This window comes from Elaeis guineensis, chromosome 8 (assembly GCF_000442705.2).
Source record: "Elaeis guineensis isolate ETL-2024a chromosome 8, EG11, whole genome shotgun sequence".
In the NCBI taxonomy this organism is placed as follows: Eukaryota; Viridiplantae; Streptophyta; class Magnoliopsida; order Arecales; family Arecaceae; genus Elaeis; species Elaeis guineensis.
The window spans coordinates 6,782,599-6,804,313 of NC_026000.2; the positions used below are offsets into that span (position 1 = coordinate 6,782,599).

Sequence of the window (21,715 nt, forward strand, 5' to 3'; positions counted from 1 at the left end):
CCATCCCTTTGGTGCTCATTTTCATGTCAAAGTTCGTTATATATCGGTTATCCATAAACCAACATATATGCCTCCAATGAGCCATAGGTTCGGGAAAAACAAAAACATCAGACTTTATGACCAACCTGTCAAGAACCTAGGTTTGCCATAGAAAATGGGGTCAAAGTGTAGAAAAAGGAGACCTGGCATTACAACCAGGTTCAAACTACAGAGCCTTCAGACTGGTTTCTAGTACACTGCAATCCCAAAGTGAACAGTGATGAGATGCCACAGCTTCACTCACAGTGACGAGAGCGGCAATGCTACTACGAGGATAGATTCCAATTTCCTTTGCTTCTCAGCAAGATTTGCTGGTTTTACATTAGCTCACAGTTTTTCCTTTTCGGTTGACAAGCTTCCAGATCAACAGCCTGCCAAACAGGACAAACTCAGGACTCTTCAGCCAGAGACAAATTGTTTTTCCGCGGAAAGCATTTCTTGTGCAGTTTTGCTCGTTGTCAGAAAAGTATCAAAACTGGCACAAAATTACCAACAGATCTTTCAAACTTGCAATCCGGACTAAACATGACCTGCTCATTAATAAAGAATACACAACTATATAGGAAACAGAAAATCATTGTTGTATGGGTCAAAACTCAGTTGACCTAAACCCTTGGCAGGGACACTCAAAACCTTCGCTTTTCACACCTACCCCTCTAGTGCCGGATACATACCACAAAGACCAGTATCTTCAAGGGTTACCTAATGAACGAACTATTATAGATTCGTTATCTTTGTTTTTTGCACCACCCCTGTTCAATCACAATTCAAAATCACCAGAGCTGCAAAACATAGAAGGCAGCACCAATCATGTCAGATAAAAGCCAAGAAATTACAACCAAGAGAACAAAGACAAACCATTAACTAATAATTCCAACGAAGATGATAGTTCCTAATATATCTTGCAGCAGTAACACCTCAGCAGCAGTATCTACCTGGTCTCAGTAAACCAACTGGATGCTGCCCAGACAACTACTTGATTGTCGAGGCCAAACAGCTCATCAGATTTTAACATGTTAAACCCCAACAATATCTTAAATACAATTTTCGTAAGTCACATGCCACACAACTCTCTTGACACAGCCTGCAAAGGGAGTCAAGTTGTTGGTAGACACAACAGTCTTACTGCTTTATCAGTCAGGGAGCCACCCGCCAGAAGATGGAGGGCGTGGGGGATATAATCCAGATGGAGGGATCGGGGGATATGATATAGATGCAAAGCTCAGCGAGTTGGGAGGCATTTCCCGTCTCATTCCAGGCACGTCATACACGTCACTTCTGCCATGAAGGAGTGCACCTGGGCCAAGATTTCCAGGCCTTCCATAGTTTGTCTCGTCAAGACGAGGAGCGTACCTCTGCATCGTTGATATTTGTGCATTTTGACTAGAGAGCCCATAGGAAGATAATGCAAACCCTGTTTGTGTCAATCCTGAATCTGAACCCCCCAATGAAGATCTGTTCCACTCTGGGAAATCATCTTGGCCTTGAATGCCAAATAACCTTTGCTCCATCCGCAGATCTCCTTCCAATGGTCTCCCATAAGCATTGGCATCACCCGCATATGGGCTCCCGCCAAAAGGTTCGATGCTGTTATCCCTCATATAGCCTGAGTACCGTTCTTCCGAGTTCCGGATCCCATACTCCCGACTGCTCGTTCCACCATTGGACCAATTATTAAAGTTGCTATTATACAGAATTTCTGGATTTGAGGGAATCATATACTTCGTTGCAAGCTCATCAAAGTCCTCATCATGAAAAGCAGTGCTTCGGCCACTTCCAGAAAGTGTTCCAAATTCCACTCCAGAACCAGAGTTAGAAATGTGATGATTTCCCTGCTCTACGATGGGAGTTTTAATTCGTTCTGATGTGAGATAACTGTCAGAATGATTTCTGGTGTCTCTATTTTTGGGAGGTGAGCTGCTGCTCATGTTCACAAACCCATCCAGCTTTTGTTCTTCAGATACCTCAGCCCTTTTCTTTGATTTTCTTTTCTTCCTAGATTTATTTTTTTGATTTTCTATGGATTTCCTCTTGTTGCTCTGTCGGCTGCTCTTACCGTCTTCCCTTCTGATCTCCGTGTCTACTATGGTGGCATCTTTCTTTTTGTATCCTTCTTCGTGCTCCTTTTCTACAATAGCCTCTGCCATCTTTTCCACTTGGCTTTCCTCTTCAGCAGGACACTCCTGCTGCTCCGCAGATGCATGACCATGCTTCATGGCTATGGCCTTGTGCTTCCTTGTCCAGTCCGGACGGCTCCACAGATAAAGTCCTGGTGGTTTCAGATTCCACTGCTCCATTTGCTTGTCATTGACATCAACAGACCCAGGCAAATAAAAGGACTGGAGACGAGATATCAAACAAAGTTATTAGACTGCAGCAAAAGTCATTGCCACAAGACTCATCAGAATTACATAATAACATTAAAGATTTCTCGTTACCTTCCCAGAGAGGCTTTGATTGTCCTCCCAGATTAAATCATACGGATGTTTTTTTTTCTCATCTAATCTGGCACACAAAAACCCAAAATGGAAAAGGAAACCAATAATGAGAAAGAACAGTCATGGATCCTTCTATACTTTGTTGTCTTTAGACTGTAGCAAGAGGGAAGCATGGAGAAGCAAAAAGGTTGTACCTCTGTGTCTCATCGGGAACAATAAGAATAAGGAGCTTTGGCCTGAAAGTTAGAGCTTTGTCAATGAACTTGTCAGCAAGAGCTCCTTTAACCCCAAAAGGTGGATTAAGGCCCATGATCTGTTCATGACTAGGATTACAAATTTGTAACTAAAAAAATAATAATTAAAAAACTCTTAAACTACACTGTTTCTAGATATCCTCTCTGAAAAGAGTGGGAAAATCTAAACCATACCAACTGTGATCCAGTAGGCAATTCCTTTGGCTGCACCTTCATCCAATCTCTTTGTTCAAAATTGAAATCATTCTGCAGGAGGAGGGGGAATCTTTAAGTCTCGTTTCACAAAAATAAATAAATAAATAAAATGTTGTTTACCAATGGTTTAAATCTTTGGTACCGAATCCTGTCCCAGTCTGGTCCTGGATTGGTACGGGGTTGAGAAAGGTCAGAATGGACTGAAACAGTCATTAACAATAAAATAAAGAAAAAAAAGGTATCATGGGTCCCAAGTGTTGGGGATCAACTGTCCTATTCCATCCTGACCAGTACCAACCGGGACAGTCAGGATGTCTGGGTTCATGAAAGAACCACCATCCTGCACCCTTCCCTAATACCATTCACTTACTGGTGGAACATTGGGGTTGCAAAAGATGACCTTACAACCTGACGCAACCCAACCATGTTTGGGCTAGTTTAGGCCAGGCACTTATCGTTAGGGATGGGTCAAAGCTTTGACCCCACTTGGGTTATGAGGATAGAGCTTTGGATGGTAACAATTTAGGGCAGGTTGAGCCATGATGTTGGATAAGAATTTTTTTGAGTTCTTGGTCTTTTTCTTTAGTACTTGTTGTAAAAATCATTTCAGAAATGAACCATTCTGAAGTGTAAGGACTGGATTTGATATTTTAGGTTCCACTGAGTATCACAAAATAGATTAGGTTTACGTCAAATGGGTCATTTGGGGTCATGGGTGCCAAGACGAGGGTATGGCATGACCAGATTTCTGGTTGGGGCAGGTATGGATCAAGGATTTGTATATTGTTGTACTAACTTGAGCCAACCCATTGACACCCCTGTTGGAACAGCGGTATGGTACTGGCGAGACATGCCACCAGTACCATCAGGACTTAGTAAAATCATGAAACTTCTACCATGTACATATTCAAAAATTAAAGACCATAACATACAACCTTATCAAAATATTGTATCCATATCCAACAAGTGCATTTTGAAGTTTCATTTCAATTCAATATTTGCGAACTGGTATATACAACAAAGCTGAGACATAATATCAAGTAATATATTTTTACAGCAGCAAGTTGAAAATGGCTGCAAACCTTAATAGAATAGACTCCTTTGAATTCTGAATGAGCTAAATTTCTAATATATATTAAACTGATGCATGGTAAGGACTGGCTCAAGCCTACCGTGTACTAGAACATTATGCACTTTATCTCAATTCCTAAGACCTAGCAACTGCAACAATCTGTGGAACACATCTATAACAAGCAATAAATTCCAAGTTCTAGATGGTGCAATTGCAGGTCTATATCATATAACAATTCTCTTCAATTCTGTGGAGCAATAATCTCGACACCAACAGAAAATCCAGATAAAGAAACCCTGATAAGAAACGTCTGCAGATCCAATGGAGTAACGTACTTCCACTATGGAGTTTGTCAAATTGATGGACTGAAAACCTAAGAAAAATCAGAGGAAGTCTTCTAAATTAACACATATGTATGTCAATCCTAAACAAATAATTCTAATAAAATTAACATCTTTTTTTTTTCTAAAGACAAGCTAATAGAACGAGCATGTTATGTTAATGATTTTACCATAGCATCATGAAGGCAAAACACAAGCATAAAACCTTAAAAATATATTAAAAACTTGCCTTCACTTCTATTCACGGCTTTGACAGGTATCATATCAACTTTTTATTCTAGAATTTCTTGTATGAAACTCAAGAAAAAACAATCTTGCAAAACCTCTCAAGGTTTTTATTTGCCAATAAGATCGCAAGAACAAGATTTATAACAATGGGTTCAATCCAGTTATACTTTATTAGTATTTTGAGTGGAGCCAAGCACCTGACATATATGCAGAGATGCAAGGCATGGATATGTGTAGGGTTCTCATTTGACAGTATCCTTAATGGTTTTAAGGTAGCAAGCAGGATATGGAAACAGGATATAGATACAGCATGATAATGAGTACACTGGTACAACAAATTTTGAAAAATAGGACGTGATATGGCTAGGATTTGTTATGTATATATAAGCTTGTGTGTGTGTGCATATGCATTCTATACATAAAAACATGCACACATACATATACATGTATATGTATATATGTATGTACATATCCATGCATGTAAAAAGGATCTATAAAGCATAGCGAGGAGTACGCTATCAAAATAATGTCATCCAAACTCATACAGTAGCATTAACTCTTATAAGGTCGTTAGTATGCTTTCAAAATGTTGTTAACTGAATAAGCGACCCATGATTATTTGCCTTGCCCCTCAAATCACAATGTTGCTTATTGCCTTACCCCATATGTAAATTGTTCTACCCATGGTTTGCTGTACCACTTGGTACAACATACCATACCATACTGATATGCTGTACCACCCCGTAACAACACTACCATTACCGACACTATAATAGAATTTTACTTGTATAGGGTCCAGTACTGAGATGGCGAACCTTGGCTCTACCTTTCCTATTCACCACCATATGGAAGAATATTATCGTTTGTGTATTGTTTTTAGAAATCATCAAACATCTCCATTTTCATGGAATTTCTGTCCCCACCAATGATCAACCTTCTATTATAATAGAATTTTACTTGTATAGGGTCCGGTATTGAGACGGCGAACCTTGGCTCTACCTTTCCTATTCACCACCATATGGAAGAATATTATCATTTGTGTATTGTTTATAGAAATCATCAAACATCTCCATTTTCATGGAATTTCTGTCCCCACCAATGATCAACCTAATAGAAGGGTTCTTCCCTCATCAGACTCATGTTTGGATGTAAGACCTTCCTTGTTCAAAGTTCAAATATTCTATGGTAACTAACTGAGACACACCACTCATGTCTCAGAAAAAAATCCTCATCCCAAACCTTAAGCTTTGTCTTTACAAACTTGAGCTTTCTTTCACTCTGGACTAATCTATCTAAGACACACGACCAGCTTTATGAGGCTTTGATCCTGTTTTGGTTTGCAAACATCCTTGGCCAAACCTGAATAAAGTACACTTACCCATCTTTATTCAGGTGAACAGCCATTTTAGCACCCCAATAAAGAAGGAACAGGGAAGGGTACTTTTGGGATTTTAGAAAATCTGAAAGGCACGTTTTAGGCACAGACTCCTCTTCAATCTGGTTAAAACCATTCAGCCAGTTTGGCCAAACTTCTGCAGTCAGAGAGGAATAAGTAACCAAAGGTACTCATTTAAATACGCCAACTAAACTTATGTGAGAACCAACCGGGTATTGATGACAAGATTATTAGATTGACACCCTCAAAAAAGGAGGGGTTATGTTGCAAGAATAATGCAACATGTTATCTTTAATATTGAAGGGCTATAACAAGAAACGCAGAGTAGCATGAAAGAACCACCAAAATTACAAATTTCAAATTGAACTATCATATAAAACAAAGGTTACCTTTGGCTTAATGACATCATAATTTTTAAAATGACACTTCTTCCCAGCAGCATCAAGCTTTTCTTTCATTAATAGACAGAAGTCATTAGCGCCACAACAGAAGTCAACTATCTGAAAAGAAACAACCTAGCATTAAAATAGCTAGAGCAAACCTGAATCAAACTATCCAAGTTAGAGTCAACAATTTAACAATTATTATTATATTGTTGACGTGAAAAAATGTGCTAAATCTAAAAAGGTTTTGCATATCAGCAAAACTTTAAGAAAAGAGATATAAGGAAACAAATAGTTTGAGAGCTTCATGCTGTTTCTAGGTTCTTCAAATGGAATTGCTAAAAATGGTTAATAATTCAACATTACTATTTTCTTTTCAATACAAGCTTGCATCATATATTCTATGTGATACTTATGAGTTATGACATTAGCTACATAGATGAAAAGAGTAGGGTTGAATTTAAATGCTCTCTCATAGAATTTCCATCAGGGTTGAATTTAAATGCTCTCTCATAGGATTTCCATCATGTACTAAGGTTTTGAATGACAAGGAGAACACGATGGTCAATGCATTGGAAACCAAATTACAGGCTTCACATGCAATGTGTCGATCTAGATTGAATTCTTATGCAATCGGTTAATAAATCTGACCGGTTAAAAGGTCAGACCAAATAAATATTTAGAATCTTCCCATTTGTTAAATGGCATTATGCTACCTAATAGGTATACATGATTGAGATAAGAAAGCATGGGAGGACTCATATGGCCAACCCAGAGTTACTGAAACTTGGATCTCGAAACTGCATCAGGTCTCCAAGGTGAACAGCCTCTAGCCATGGTAACTATAGAAACTTGATGTTCATCGTGGCATGGGAAAAACCAAAGTAAACCATTTAGTTTTGTTAATTGAATATGATAAAATTGCAAATGAGCATCTCAAGAGGAGATTTCGTTTATGCCTGATAGGATCCATCCAAAGACCGGTTAACAAGTTCATATATATACAGTTGTTAATTTAATTTCACACAAGGCACCAACTGCAAAATCATCTTTATTGGGGTGATGTTCACCATGGATTTCCTCATACTGGGCATTGTGCAGGAATAATCTAGAAAGAACAAGCATCTGTAAGGAAGGATATTTGGGGTTCTAGTATTGCCTTCATCCTTAAGTCACTGATTTTTTATGTCTCACATGCACAAGTGGATCAGGATTTGATATTCAAAATTTGCAGTTCCCTTCCATGGATTAGGGAAGGCACAAGACGATGCATAAATTTTAAACCACTTGCACGCAGCTTATTTATTTTACATTTTATATTAGGGCCTGTTTGATATTGATTTTGTTATCTTCTTTTGCTTTCAAAAAACCAAGAAGAAAAGATGACCTAGACTGAACAATATGTATGATGTAAACAAAGTCATATTTTCCTTCCAAATTTTGACATGAACTATCATCTTGTTCTTGTTCCTAATATGCAAATGAAGTATAATGTTCATCTTACAACTACCTACACAAAAGTATGTTGCAAACATGCTAAAACACAATCAAAGCAGATATATAGAACTGCTTATGCTGCTAAAATTACATGCACCAGTTAAAAACTACATTCATTTGTTTTCTACACCAATATAAATAAAGAAATAAACATTGGCCCAAGTTAGAAAGTTCAATGAAATAGCATAACTAGATTGCATGTTCTCACATGTAATCTTCAAATCCATTGAAACCTTGTGTTTTCTTCCATGTTGGTGCATGCCCAGTGCTGGCACAATTGCAGCCAACAATGGACTAGCACAGGTATGATGAGCCATACTTTGATTCTTGGCCCATTCCATGTCTCCATTAAAATACAGTAAAGACCGAAGAGTGTCTAAGCAAAATATTATAAAATACAGCTTAATGAAAATGAAAGATAAAGGCCTTACCGTATCACCATTTTGCACGTACCACTGAAGCTTATCAGTAATCTACACATGAAGATGGGTTACTGACAGAAACTGGAAAGGAAAAAAAAAAAGGGCAAATGGCACATGAAAGACAACACCCGAACCGGGGCGCGGGGGGGCCAGGCGGCCGATGAAAAAAGGGAAACAACAAACAAATGAAGAAAAGCATGCATGAAAGAGAAAAATAATGAAAGAATACACAAAAAGGGTTGGCTTGCCAGGAGAACAATAGAATAAATCTCCAAATCATGGAAAACAAGTAGATCAGAATATCTTATTCATGTCATGTATGTGTGAACAAAACAAGCATAAACTTCACTTTACCAGGCTAATTAATTAACTAAAGAAATCCTTAACATAATATGTGATATGACGTTTAACAAGACCATGCAAAGTTGCTATATATATATATTTTTTATACTATACTTCCTACAAATGATAATGCATTTCTCAAGGAGCAATCTGGGATAACCTACAAGAAAATTTTCATCAACAAGTCCAGGAGTTGTTGACTTTTTAAAAATAGGTCAAGAAATCATGCATGCAAAGAATTTTGTCAAAATTAGGTAACTCTTCTTTATTTTTTTTGGATATAAAACCATTAAAAAAGGGAAACATATTTAGCAAGGGATGATGCACTCCATGAGAACTCATCTTAAATAAAATTGTCAAATCCAAAAGCCAAATCAAAAATATCCCAGCAACAAGCCTTTCAAAAAAATATATAATTTTGAACAAAATGTAGAATATATAAGTAAACTTTCTTTTTGACTTCCTACTATTTTGCACAAACCTCTTTGAGCTTGTCCACTTTTGTGAAATGGCGACCAAAAGATGTGTAACGCATGCCATGGAGAAAAGGTGCTAGATAAACTTTGAGTTTGTTCTGCAGGAAAAAAAAAATGTAGCATTAATAACAATTGTTAACATATTGTCCTGTAGTATCGCATCTTGTTTCAATCAGCAGGCTATCAAACCAGATGAATCTATCAAATATGTTTCTTTTGAAGCTAAATTTCCTTTTTTACTTTTTGCCTGTTTGTCAGCATACCTCAAGTTTGTTCTGCAAGGACACACTACCATAATAACTGTCCTTGACATGTTTTCTTATGGTGTCACATATTTGTTTCAATTATTAGTGTGCTTTCAAATCAAATGAAAATATTGCATAAGTCTTTTTCGATGTTAAAATTTAACTTGGTACATGTCAGCATTTGTCATACCCTAAAATGGCTTTTGAGAGTTGAGAAAAAATGACAAGTAAATCAACATATGAAATAATTGTAGAAATCAAAATTGTATTCTAGACACACAAAAAGAAGTAAAAATTTCATATTTCAGTTTATCTTTATCCACAATGGCAAAAACAAGCCTTGATTAATACGTAATTTCTAAAGCTCAAAAATAATAATCAATCATAGATGCACAAAAAATAACTAAGACCAAATATAGATTAGAATCAACATATGCCTAACCAACCTGAACCAGCCCAAACTGAGTGAAATCACTTGGTTCCATTCAGTTTGGAGCAATTCAGGACAACTCAGCCCCTAACAGACCCTGATAATAGAGAAGACATCCAGTGGCCTCATGGTTCACTGAACCAGCCTGAACCAGACCGCTCGAGACGTGCCGAACCATACTGGCGGCTAACCGCTGCCACTCCGATGTGCAATTCAAAATGTCAGCGAAAACAAAGCAAGGGAGAAGAAAAGAGAGGAAGAGAGAGAGGAGGGAAGGAAAGAAGAGGGAAAGGTCGGTGGTGGCCCACCAAAGCTGCCGGAGGGCTGTCGAGGCTCCGGATCTTTGTATTCCTCCACGAGAGACTAAGTAGAGAGAGAGATAGAGAGAGAGAGGTAGGAAGGGGAAAGGAGGGAGGGGAAGATGGAGAGGCCACCTAAACTTCGACGGCTTCCGCAGGTATGAAACAAGGGCTTCACCCCTGTTTTGAATCCGCAGCAACCAAGGGAGTTTTGGGCTCCTCGACGGCCACAGTGGCCACTTGGTGGCCCTCCGACGGCCTCTCTATCACCTTCCCCTCCCTCCTCTCTCTTCTCTGCCCCTCTCTCTATACCTCTCTCTCTTCTCAATTTCTCTTGCAGAGGATCACGGAGCCCAGCAAGCCTCAGCCCTTCGATGGCCACCGCAAACGTCTCCACCGGCCACCCGTTCCTTCCCTCCCTCTCCTCTCTCTTTCTCTCTCTCTTTTTCTCCCCGATTCATCCCCCATTTCCATATCAGTTCAGGCCCAATACAGTCTGATATAGGGACATACCGACTCGTACCGCTGACTGGTCGGCACAAGATCCAGTTCCGAGTCGGTGTACAATATCTTGTCCTCTCTATTTTTATTTATTTTACACCTTAAATAGGTCAAGAAGTGGTAAAATTAGGAAAATCATGCAAAAACTTTTGTCATACCCCTAATTCAACATTAATACACATTAAATTAATTTCAAAAGTAGCCTATGCAAATCTATGAAATGAAGGAAGAATAGTAGAGTTAAAAGGGGAAAATGATACAGTCAAAAGCAGGAGTTTAAAATGAAGGTGACAATTGAAAGAAAAATGTAGATGAAGAAAACTACAGAACACAAAGATATGCATTTGCATAACAAGATACAAATCTAAGTTTAATTATTACACCAATTGCATCCATTAAGCAATCACACAATCTCTCAAGATCAATAAAATCATAATTTATAGATCCATGAACCTTAAAATACCTACAAGACCCCAAAAAAAAAAAAAAAGAAAAAGCAAAGATATGGCAAAAGAAAAAAGGAACCAGAATTTGTACATATCCGCATACCGAGTGTCCATATGGTTCAGCTTGGTATCATATCATACCTATACCCGACCAGCACCATACTGGGCACCAAGATTGCAGACTTTGGTCATCATGCATATTTACGGAATAGATGGCACCCACAATGCATGTCATGAGTGCATACATTAATTCAATTGGTCACTTAGTGTCTCCATGAAGACTGGCATGGTCAGACACTGACAAAGACAACTGCATAAATAACTATACAAATTATCTCTGCTATATACAACACAAACACACATCATGGCAGGATGTTCACAGAGGAGGTCACATGTCTCACTTTTTTTCTAAATAGTAAATACACTATTCTTTGAGTAGATATATATACCTTAATAAATGAGAAAGGAAGTAGAGAAAATGGTATCACAGTCATCCACAAAATGCTTCACCCTCCTGAATACACTATTCATGAGGTCACATGTCTCACTTTTCTAAATAGTAAATACACTATTCTTTTAGTAGATATATATTCCTTAATAAATGAGAAAGAGAAAGGAAGTAGAGAAAATGGTGTCACAGTCATCCACAAAATGCTTCCCCCTCCTGAATAGATGACATGCACCACGTATAGCCAGCACTAGCTGACAGTGTAAAGGCAAACTGTGCAAATGACAAAAAATATATGCAAATACCAAAACAGATATTAACCAATATGACAATTTATAATTTACCAGTAATGGCTAAACAAACAAGAAATGGGGGAAGGTGCAACAGATTGTGGATGAGAATAGTTTAAAATTCTTGGAACACCAACTTCGTTTCATATAATACCAAATAAGTATCCAATATTCTTATGACAATTGGTTAACAATATGTACGTACACTCCACTTCAGTATTTGCTTCAGAACATCTGGTTCACAAACAGCTTTGGCATCCTCAACACTGCCCCCCTTTTCTAGCTTTTGTAAAGCTGCTCGAATAGCCTATGCATACAGATTTAACTAATTAAATCAGCAAGCAAAAAGTACCATGTTGAAATATTCCAAAATCAAATTTTATCAGTTTTATGTATTATGATTGCCATCAACAACATACCTCAACAGAAACCTCAACCTTGCCTTGTGTAATGCTTTTGTCAATGTGCCTAGCAGAATATGCATGAGTTGAAGGCACCATGCACTTTCTGCTGACATCTTCCAAGGTTAAAGAAGATGATGCATCCTCCATTAGAGCACTCATTCTGCAATGCAAAAAAATTAGAGCAGGTTGAATTACAGTCATGAGGTTTAAGCAGACAAAAGTCAATCACATTCAAGACCAACAAAAAGCACCAGAACTCCATATGATGTGAAAAGCTTTATCACTTCATTTTTTACCTTTCAACTATGACTCAAACCTTGACTCAATTTGGGAACATTCACCAAGGAATCAACCAAGGACTCAACATTTTCAATAGTCAAATAATATTACATAGAATTTCTTTACCATAAGAAAGAGTAAACATGTTATGCAGCTTCGGCTGTAGAGCACTTTCATGTTGCTGATCAGTTCATTTGGCTAGTTAGAAATTAGGCTTGATTTGAGAACAGGTACAATAGAGCATACCCAACAAATGAAGAAGTCCACATGCTACCATTAACATTAACATGAAAACAAGAAAGGCAAGTATCTTACTTCTTTTCTGTTTCATTATCTATCACAGGAAAGGAGCTTGATGTTTTTCCACAAGATTCTGGAATAACAGTTGGTATCTTCTCTTTCTTAGCTATCTTATTGTCCTCAATAACAGCCCCAAAAGCTTTATATGAGTCAATTTGTAAACTTTCCTTTAAAGCCTTTACTTTCTTCTGGGAGTTAAGTACTTGCTCTGTAATGCCTTTGCTATTTTTTCCCTTGAAATGACTTCTCTCTCCACCAGAAGACTTGTTTACCACCTTAGTTAGCTTTACGGAAGTGTGATCTCCAGGCAAGTCATCAAAAACCTGCCTTTTCTTCTCGGCCAGAAGCTTAACTTTATTTTTCTGCACATTTGTGACTTTTTTCTTTTCTGGAATATCAGGAAATATTATATGATTTCTTATTGGAGTTCCAAGATCTTCATCAATTGTATGTTTCCTGGCCAGAGAAAGGGGGCAAAAAAGAAATGAGTATCAGTGGTATGTAAATATGTTCATCTAATAAATATAAAATTCACAACAGAAACTTGAAAGATCGAACATACAGGCAGTAAATCAAAATGCGATTAGGAAGAAGATCATCCCAAGCCCTCTGTATAATATCTTCTTCTTCTATATCCTCAAAGGCAATGTTTCTGCACAATTTAATTAGACCTTAGCAAGAAACATACAGAAGCACTAGTTATTTGCTGAAATCATTACCCAGAAGTAACCTCATGAAGAATCTAAGTACCTTGGCAAGCACTTTCTGTGGTACGACTTTGGACACCGTCTACACATTGCAAACTGCAACTCCTCATCCTCTTTGTTTTCTCCTCCTTTACAAATGATACATTTATGGACGGGGCAAGTAAAGTTCTCCCCAGCTGCAACCTTTCTCTGATACTCAGATGCTTCAGCTGGATTGTCTGGGAATAGCAATTCTGCAACGCACTTTGGATGGTAAAAATGACCACAAGTTGCAGAAACACAACGAAATACCTGATTCACAACATAAGCAAAAAATCAGCATATTCTTTAAGAATATAAAGCAAAAGATATACTAATCCACACAGTTAACACATCCAAAAGCTACAGTGGAAAAATCAATGGCAAGGTAGAATTTAAGGTGCAAAAGTTGAACACACTGAATTTTTATAATTTGAAATGTTGCCCAATGCCCATGATACTAGGAGACCAAGATGAACAGAGACCTAATTCGTGGCATCCCCAGACAAAGTCTGGATCATAGCAACCTTCCAAGACATGTACATAAATACATAAATATATACATGTGTCTGTATGAATGCGTATGCCTGTATGTCTGCTATGTGTGCTGCATATGTGTATACATGTGCATGTGTAATATTGGAACAGGAAAAAAAATAACTAAAAATATGTTCCAAGGACAACAATGGAACTGAAATGCATTCCCACTAAGTGATATCTCACCTCAGCACCTGCAGATTTGTCAGAGGAGCCTAGTCTACCACAAGCAAAGCATTGGTGCTGATTATATTGGCAGTTCTTGCACAGAAAATTCTGGATTAACTGCAAAGTAACTCAAGAACAGTCACAAAAGCAGAAGGTACTCAGCAAAACCAGAACAAAAGGTAACCATGCCAAGCTCCATATACCTCAACTTGCATCCTAGTGTAACCAAGAGATTTACAATCTGAATCTTCACCAGCATGTCTGGTAGCATGAAAGGATCTCATGCAACTCCCTTCACAACTGCATCATATAATGTTTCATTATCTCTCGAAGAAAAAAAAAACATGGAGAATTATAGAACAGATGCCTACCAGCACCAAGTGTTCATACCCTTTACATCACTAATATACTTTTACACATGTAAATCTTCAGTGATGTTCTGAAATTATCTAATAATTAAAGAGGAAATGATGGACTATGACAACAGAAAAATGAACCTTTTACCGGCATAAAGCAAATGCAAACATCTTATGTAAAGAAAAATATGACCACATAGAGTTTAGCATACAATATTTGCCTCTACCAGGTATGAACCCTGATGGAAGGAGTATAGACCCAATATTTATGCATTAATCCATGCTTTGGAGGATAGTCGGAAAGTCCTTGAAAGTTTTGAAAATCAAAAGAACATAGAGAAGAAGTATAAGCAACAAATGAAAAAAATAAACATTGTGCATTTTCTAAAAACTGCTCTTTTGTCCATCTAAATTCTAATTAGCACCAAACTGATCACATTATAGCAGATGAGGTAATTGAAAGCAAAGCCAAAGTAATAGATAAAGCTAGAAAGCTAAATACTGAAGCACTGCACTACTGTGAGACATCTATTGACCAACTGAACTTATTGAAGGAGTATGTAATTCTTCTTTCTTTTTAAATAAAAAAAGAATCTCCAAAGAAGACAAGGTAGCCAGGAGAAGAAGATGGGCCAACATAATTACTAACCAAATCAGCATCAATTTGGATGATTTCAGCATGAAGTGAGTAATGTTCATCATAAGTATCAAATTATACTTAAAAATTAGGATAGATGCACCCTGTACCAGGAGCAATAAGTCCATCATGACACAGAGAACATGGGGAATGCTAGACTGGGAGATGCAAAATGCATAAGACACTTACCAGTGATAAAGGGGGCACCTCAATAGGGTTCAAAACGAATGGAGCAAAGTATGAAGGGTGTGCCTACTAGATAAAGAATGCATAACAGATCATGTTAAACATGTGCACTTGTGACCAGTACCTTAAGAACATGATGCAAACGGTTTGAGTCAGCCCATCAAATCACAGGTGACCTTGGAGAAGTCACAATGTTATATGAAAATATGTTTGGAAGGGCTCTAAAGAATTTTTAAAAAAAAGGTTAAAAATTGAAAATTTGCACAAAGTAGATATTTTGGATATTATGATTTCCCTCCTCTCATATTATCGTTTTCTTAAAAAAGTCTTAACATTCAAAACAAACCATACCAGAAATCTCAACTTCAAAAATCCTGTAATTACCCAAAAAGGATATACCACTGTCTCGAATAGAAACACTCAGACATGGCCATACGCAAGAGACGTGTACAGAATTTGACATTGCAACCACAACAAGTATATCTTCCACTATATTGATCATCAAAAAAACCTGCAAGTTTCTGTGCAATTCAAATGGCCCGAATGATATGGGAAAGGTAATCTACTTTTGAAATTAAAAAATATAAAAAGGTCTCCATACTCCACATCATCTTATATCATTTCATATGAAACTAAAACTGCACTTCAAATAACTTAGAATTCTCAACCATCCATGCTAATGCATTTTTTCTTAAATAAACCAAACAAGACATGTCAGAAAACATTACAACTTGGATTGAGAATCACTGGTCAAAGCAACTTAAATTTTATTAGCATCACATAAAACAGAAGGAAGAAGGTGAAAAGAAAGGCAGAAAATAAAAATGCTATATAGGAGGTAAGCTACGGAGGCAATTCAGCAAGAAATGTATTATCTTAGGATAGAGATATTTATCATGATATGCACTCAAAATAGAAAATCATAAGAAATTCTGGGTATGATACATTTTTTTTTTTCCAAATTCATTTGATTTACTAATCAATGCAAAGTTAACCAATGTAATCCTTATCATTAAGAAAGATGGATTAACAAGAAACAGATGAATCCAGAGTAGTTGGACATATGAATACAGATGTTATAACCAGAAGTGCTACTTTTATGGCTTGCATGTGGATGTGTCCATATAGATACATGTATGTAATAAGTTATGGACAACACTGGAAAGATAATTAACATTAAAAAAGAGTACCATATAAGTTCGCCTCCATTGTCACAAATAGCACAAACTGAATCAAACAAATCCGACTCTTCATCAGAGTCATCTCCATCATCATCTCCTGTATCCTCATCCATTTCATCATCAGCAGCAATAAATGAATGCTTAACATCGGGATCATTTTGAGAGTCCTGCTAGAACGATGGATCAGTAGTGGATAAATACTTGACTACATCTTCTGTACAAATGATCTTTAAACAAAAATCTAATGAAAAGAAAGATTTACAGGTCAGCACTAACCTCTCCAGTTTTCTTCCCGGGCTTCTCTGTAAGGAACCCCAGTAATAACTGTTCAAGTAAAACTGCAATGAGATATATACTTTCAAAAAAATACCAACAATAAATTCTAACATATAAAGAAAATAAGTAAATTACAACTGTCAAATGGCATTTACATGAGAAAATGACTCTTCCAAAAAAGGTTAAATGAACAAGTGCAGTTGGTAAATCCAAAATATAAAGGGAAAAGTGCTGGTCCCAGAACAATGGTAAACTAAATTATAATCCCTAACCAATCACTTCAAAATGACAAGTGAAAGATACCAGCCTTCAACAAGATAAGTTCGGTGGAGACAAATCTCAATTGCCAAGTACTTCATTTTAATAATTTCTTTTTAAGGAAGTGATAGTAGCACCACCAAAGACCCCATAAAGAACAAGGTACAAGGAGGAAGAAACAACATGCTCGGATTGACATAATAATTAAAAAAACACCAACAAGAACAGGATCCACAAAAACAATAGAAGGAAGAACAATGACGCCAGTGCACCAAGAATCGAACGCTTCACATATATAAATCCAGCCAAAAATCACTAAGTGAAAAAATAAATTGCTGAAGGTAAAGCAGATCAAATAATCATTAGTTTTTTTGTCAGTCATATCAAACTATGTAGAATTGCACAATGGCAGTAAATGAAACCAGTGCCAAAGACCTCTCATTGCAAAACTCAAAAAGTTCCTTGAAGACATGCAACTGAAAGACAAGTCTGATTCACTTAATAGGCAAACGCAGATCTCTTTTTTTTTGTTGGGGAGGTGGGGGGGGGGGGGGGGGGGGGGCAACGAACTAATGAATAATTTGAACAAATATTCCAGTCCCGAGAATATTTTAAGTCATGACCTGAAAAGTAGCACAACCACCTCATCAAAAGCATGCCATCTGACTAACCCTAGAAAAGCTAATGTTCCACAAAAGCTAAGAAATCACATCAATGACATAAATTTAGATCATTTTTACTGGAGAGATATAGGAGGTTTATGATATGTGTCAAACTTTGTTTTTAAAAATGCTTGTGAATCTTATCTTACTAGCACACCAGCATGTGCCAATGCACATGGAAGAAAATATTATGAACTAAAGAAAATATATGGAACCAAATAAAGAAAAAAAAATGAACTTCAAATGTAAAATAAAAAAATAAGAACGCCAAGATAAACCAAAAAAATAAAATAGAAAACGCAACACTAGGCAAAACAAAAATAAATTGCAAAAATATTATAAAATTTAAAATATAAATATAAAGATATAAAAATAGAAGAGTTTTTGAAGGGTGAATGCAATATCTTCAATGCTAATAATATTTGAAATTATCATTTTATCTTATATTTATGTCTATTATTTAATGCACTCTTATGTTTTCATTGTTACACCCTTTTTTCTCTTTAGAGAAAAAAAATAGAGGACAATCAAAAGGGAATATAAATTATATAAAAGGAGAAGAAATTAAGATGTTCTTCCACAGTTCTGCTGATGGTGACACACCTCAGTGCCTCGTGCAGAATCAAAAAGCAATAAACCTTGCAGCCATATTGATGTTGAAGTTTAATAAACTATATATAAAAAATTGAATTTGGCGGGTTAGTATCCATATGCAAAATGATGGTGAATAATATTATAAGTTTATAACTAATAAAGTGGCTGGTACTTTGGCTTCTGGCCCCTCCCCTCATGCTTTGGATATAAATAAAAGATATCTAGATAATCACCCATGTTTGCCCATTATAAATACTATAACACATGCATCGCATGTGAAGCATCTGTACATGTATCTTAGGACTATGAAAGCCCACCTTTTTGTCTCTAGTAGACTCATTTGTGGCTTGTTTTTGTCCTCCTACCTATTACTTGTGGAAAGCCAGTCACCAATAAACAAGTAACCACATGGGATTTTTTTTTTTTTTTTTAAATCCACAATATCATACTCATATACTTGATATTTGCGTGCAGGTGTGCGCCGCATGCATGCCTTTTTCCCCGTGAGGGCAGGGGCACCCCAGTTGGGGTTTTGGGGGTGGGGGGGGGGAAGGTGCAGAGATGAGCATTCTAAGGAAACAAGTAATAGACATATCCTAATGGACCATTCAAAAATTCAAAACTCTCTCTCGCCAATATGGTACGAATATACATGGATTTAATTCTATCGCTATTTTTTAAAGAATACTTGCTAGATAAAATAGAGCGCTCAACTAGTAATAGATTTATTAGCATAGGACACATAGTTTACATGAATTAAGATGATTTAGACTATAGTTATGAATGGATGATTGAAGTAGGGTTTCTAGTTTCTACAGTCCCATAGCAGCTTCCACAAAAGCTAGTAATGATCTTATGATGACTATCCTTTGTTTAGATGGAGGCTCTTAATCATCATTTTGATTCCCTATGCATTCACCTAATGATTCCTTTTGTCGACAGCCTTGTTTGTTCCTTTCTGTTAATTAAGAAAAGAACTTAAGATGTGAAGAGCTAGTATATATCTGAAACCATTATGATAACACCAAGTGTCCCACTTTACCATGAGTTTAGTTGAACAATGACAATAAAAGAGATGATGATGTGTTATCAGTCTTTTATCATAATTGGATGTTTTCACCAATCTTTAAATGAACTTCCACTCTTCCTGCTCTATGATTCACAATGAAAGCCTGCAAATTCCGAAAAGAGAGGGGCAGCATATTCTCTTTGGCATATTTTGACAGGCCCACAAAAAATCTAGTTGGATTCTCCTTCTCTTTCAACCTAACCTCACCTTTTTACAGTTGAATATGGGCTAGAAGTGCATGACTAGTAAAAATTTGCCAAATATGCCAAATATATAAAATTCCTACCAGGATTATAGATTATGTGCACTCAAGTGTTATAGTGAATTTGCACTCAGGAGAAGATGCTACTAGTGTATGGTTACCATTTTGAAATCTACTTTTGCATTTGGCTAATTATACACACATAAAAGACCTACCGCATAAGCATATAAAAAGTACTATATCATTGTACGTATTTGCAACATGAATATTCCATTAAAATACTCATGGATATCAAACAGCAATATACCTGACATTTCGCTAGTGTCTCATCTTTCTCAGTGAACAGCTTAATAACTGAAAGATGATCCCTGAAGTCATCCTCAGAAGGTCTGACCTCAAATGTGCTGCACAGTTCAGCAAACTTTAAGAATTTAAGAGAATCACACAGAAAATGCAAAAGCCTATAAAACCAAGCAAAACACAAAGCAAATCCCCACCTGAAAACTCTACGCAGATGATCCCATAGGTTCTTTGCTGATGACTCTGGTTTCTTCTTGAGATAGTGAAGCATCTCCAATGTGATCATCGTTGTCCTAATAGTATCCTCATAGTAGCTCTTCATCGGCTTCAGAAGATTTATCCATTTGTTTTCCGTCAAAAGCACCTTGATATTAGGCCGATCATCTAGAAATCCCAACTTCCAAGCAGTAACCTGTTTGTATACTTGCTGAAGGCCTTCATCAGCAGTTCCACGCAAAAATACTTTCATCCGAGCATCACCTGGTCTTTCTGCGTCATCAAACAGCACAGGCAAGACTGCAAACGAGATGGGTAAGTCGTCCTCATCCATGAAATAGTATTTCGTGACAGATTGTGGCATAATCTCCTCATCATCTGAAGACTCCATGATTTACCAATACCCAATGCAATGAAAGCGATTTAACAAGGTAGAACTACACCACCTTATCCCCTGATTAGGGGAAACAAAACAACAGGTCGATCTCTTCAAAAGGGACGAACCTGCAAAGACTGAGAGGAACAAAATCTATTAGGCGTGATGTCTCTTAATCAGAAAAAAAAAAAACTATCAATCAAGAACAACGATCTAAAACATACTATCAACGTCTCTTCAGATTCTATAAACCCACAGTAATTGTATACTATAATAGCGGTGCCAGCAACTGGCAACAAGCCAGACCTGCAAAGATTAATTCTTTAGCATAGAAACTACATGACAACAATGAAAATGCCCCAAAATTTGCAGGGAATAAAATCAGAAATTACTCTCCACAAAATTGCCGCAGCCCAAGAACCGTAATTTAAAACAAATAACTAATAATGCAAGGACATAAGGATCAAAAATCAAAGAAAAGAGACGAATCGCATATTTTCCCAATAAACGCAATAAGGAAACGAAAGAAATCGTCAAGATTGCGAGAACTGGAAATAGAATCCGCAACCACGAGAAATCTACCTTATCAGCCCCACCGCTTTCAACCTTAAAAAGGGCAAAGAACAACAAATATATCGGCAGACAAGGGATTTCCGCGGTGGAATAACAGAAGCATAAAACCCTAGCCCTGGATTCTCTTCGGATACAGAAATTAGGGATCAAAGAGAATCGCGGTGCGCCTCATCTGCAGAAATAAGAAACCGTACGAAGAGAAGAACCGGTACCAGCGGAAGAGTACCTGCAGGGGCTCCGACGTCGTTCGTGGAAATCTTGGGGGTGTGGTTTATATTTCTCTTAAGTTTTTTCCCCAATCACACGACGCGACAAGGCCAGCCGGCCCAAAAAGACCTAATTTTTCGGCCCAGAGACGTGGGAGGGAGAGGTGGGGAGAGAGAGAGAGAGGGGAGCGAAGAAATCCCAGGCTTCGCCCGGTATGCTATATATAGGTATCGCGGTTAAAACCCTAGCATCGCAGTAATCGCGTGACGTTCACGTGCTTGGACACGTGGGCCCCGAGCTTCACGCGCCACGCGTCGTCCGCTCCGTTAGTGTGACGGAAAGCCGCTTCCCCGTTGTCGCTCCACGTGTCCCACGCATCTTCATTCCTGTTACCGACTACGGGACCGCGGGCAATATTATTACTCCCATATTTGATAAATCCACCCAACTACCACCTTGCCTCCATC

At 37.4% G+C, this 21,715-nt stretch overlaps 1 protein-coding gene across 6 annotated transcripts; it reads right to left on the minus strand.

Annotated features, from left to right (window-relative positions):
- Positions 1-871: 871 nt before the first annotated feature.
- Positions 872-21,407, minus strand: LOC105050516 (protein ENHANCED DOWNY MILDEW 2). 6 transcript variants are annotated; one of them, XM_019852323.3, is made up of 20 exons: positions 21,268-21,339; positions 20,693-20,774; positions 20,074-20,605; positions 19,884-19,980; positions 16,792-16,839; positions 16,525-16,682; positions 14,359-14,455; positions 14,174-14,272; positions 13,476-13,723; positions 13,288-13,377; positions 12,741-13,181; positions 12,162-12,306; positions 11,948-12,049; positions 9,089-9,181; positions 8,275-8,316; positions 6,353-6,463; positions 2,906-2,977; positions 2,672-2,790; positions 2,478-2,544; positions 872-2,378 (listed from the first exon to the last, which is right to left on the minus strand). In XM_019852323.3, the coding sequence occupies exons 3-20, from the start codon at positions 20,481-20,483 to the stop codon at positions 1,173-1,175; spliced, it is 3,645 nt and encodes a 1,214-aa protein (XP_019707882.1). In that variant the 5' UTR covers positions 20,484-20,605; positions 20,693-20,774; positions 21,268-21,339; the 3' UTR covers positions 872-1,172. The 6 variants fall into 6 exon arrangements, with proteins under 6 accessions (XP_019707882.1, XP_010928872.1, XP_010928873.1 ...); XM_010930570.4 differs by having other exon boundaries at positions 21,051-21,278; XM_010930571.4 differs by lacking the exon at positions 20,693-20,774 and having other exon boundaries at positions 21,268-21,407.
- Positions 21,408-21,715: the final 308 nt, after the last annotated feature.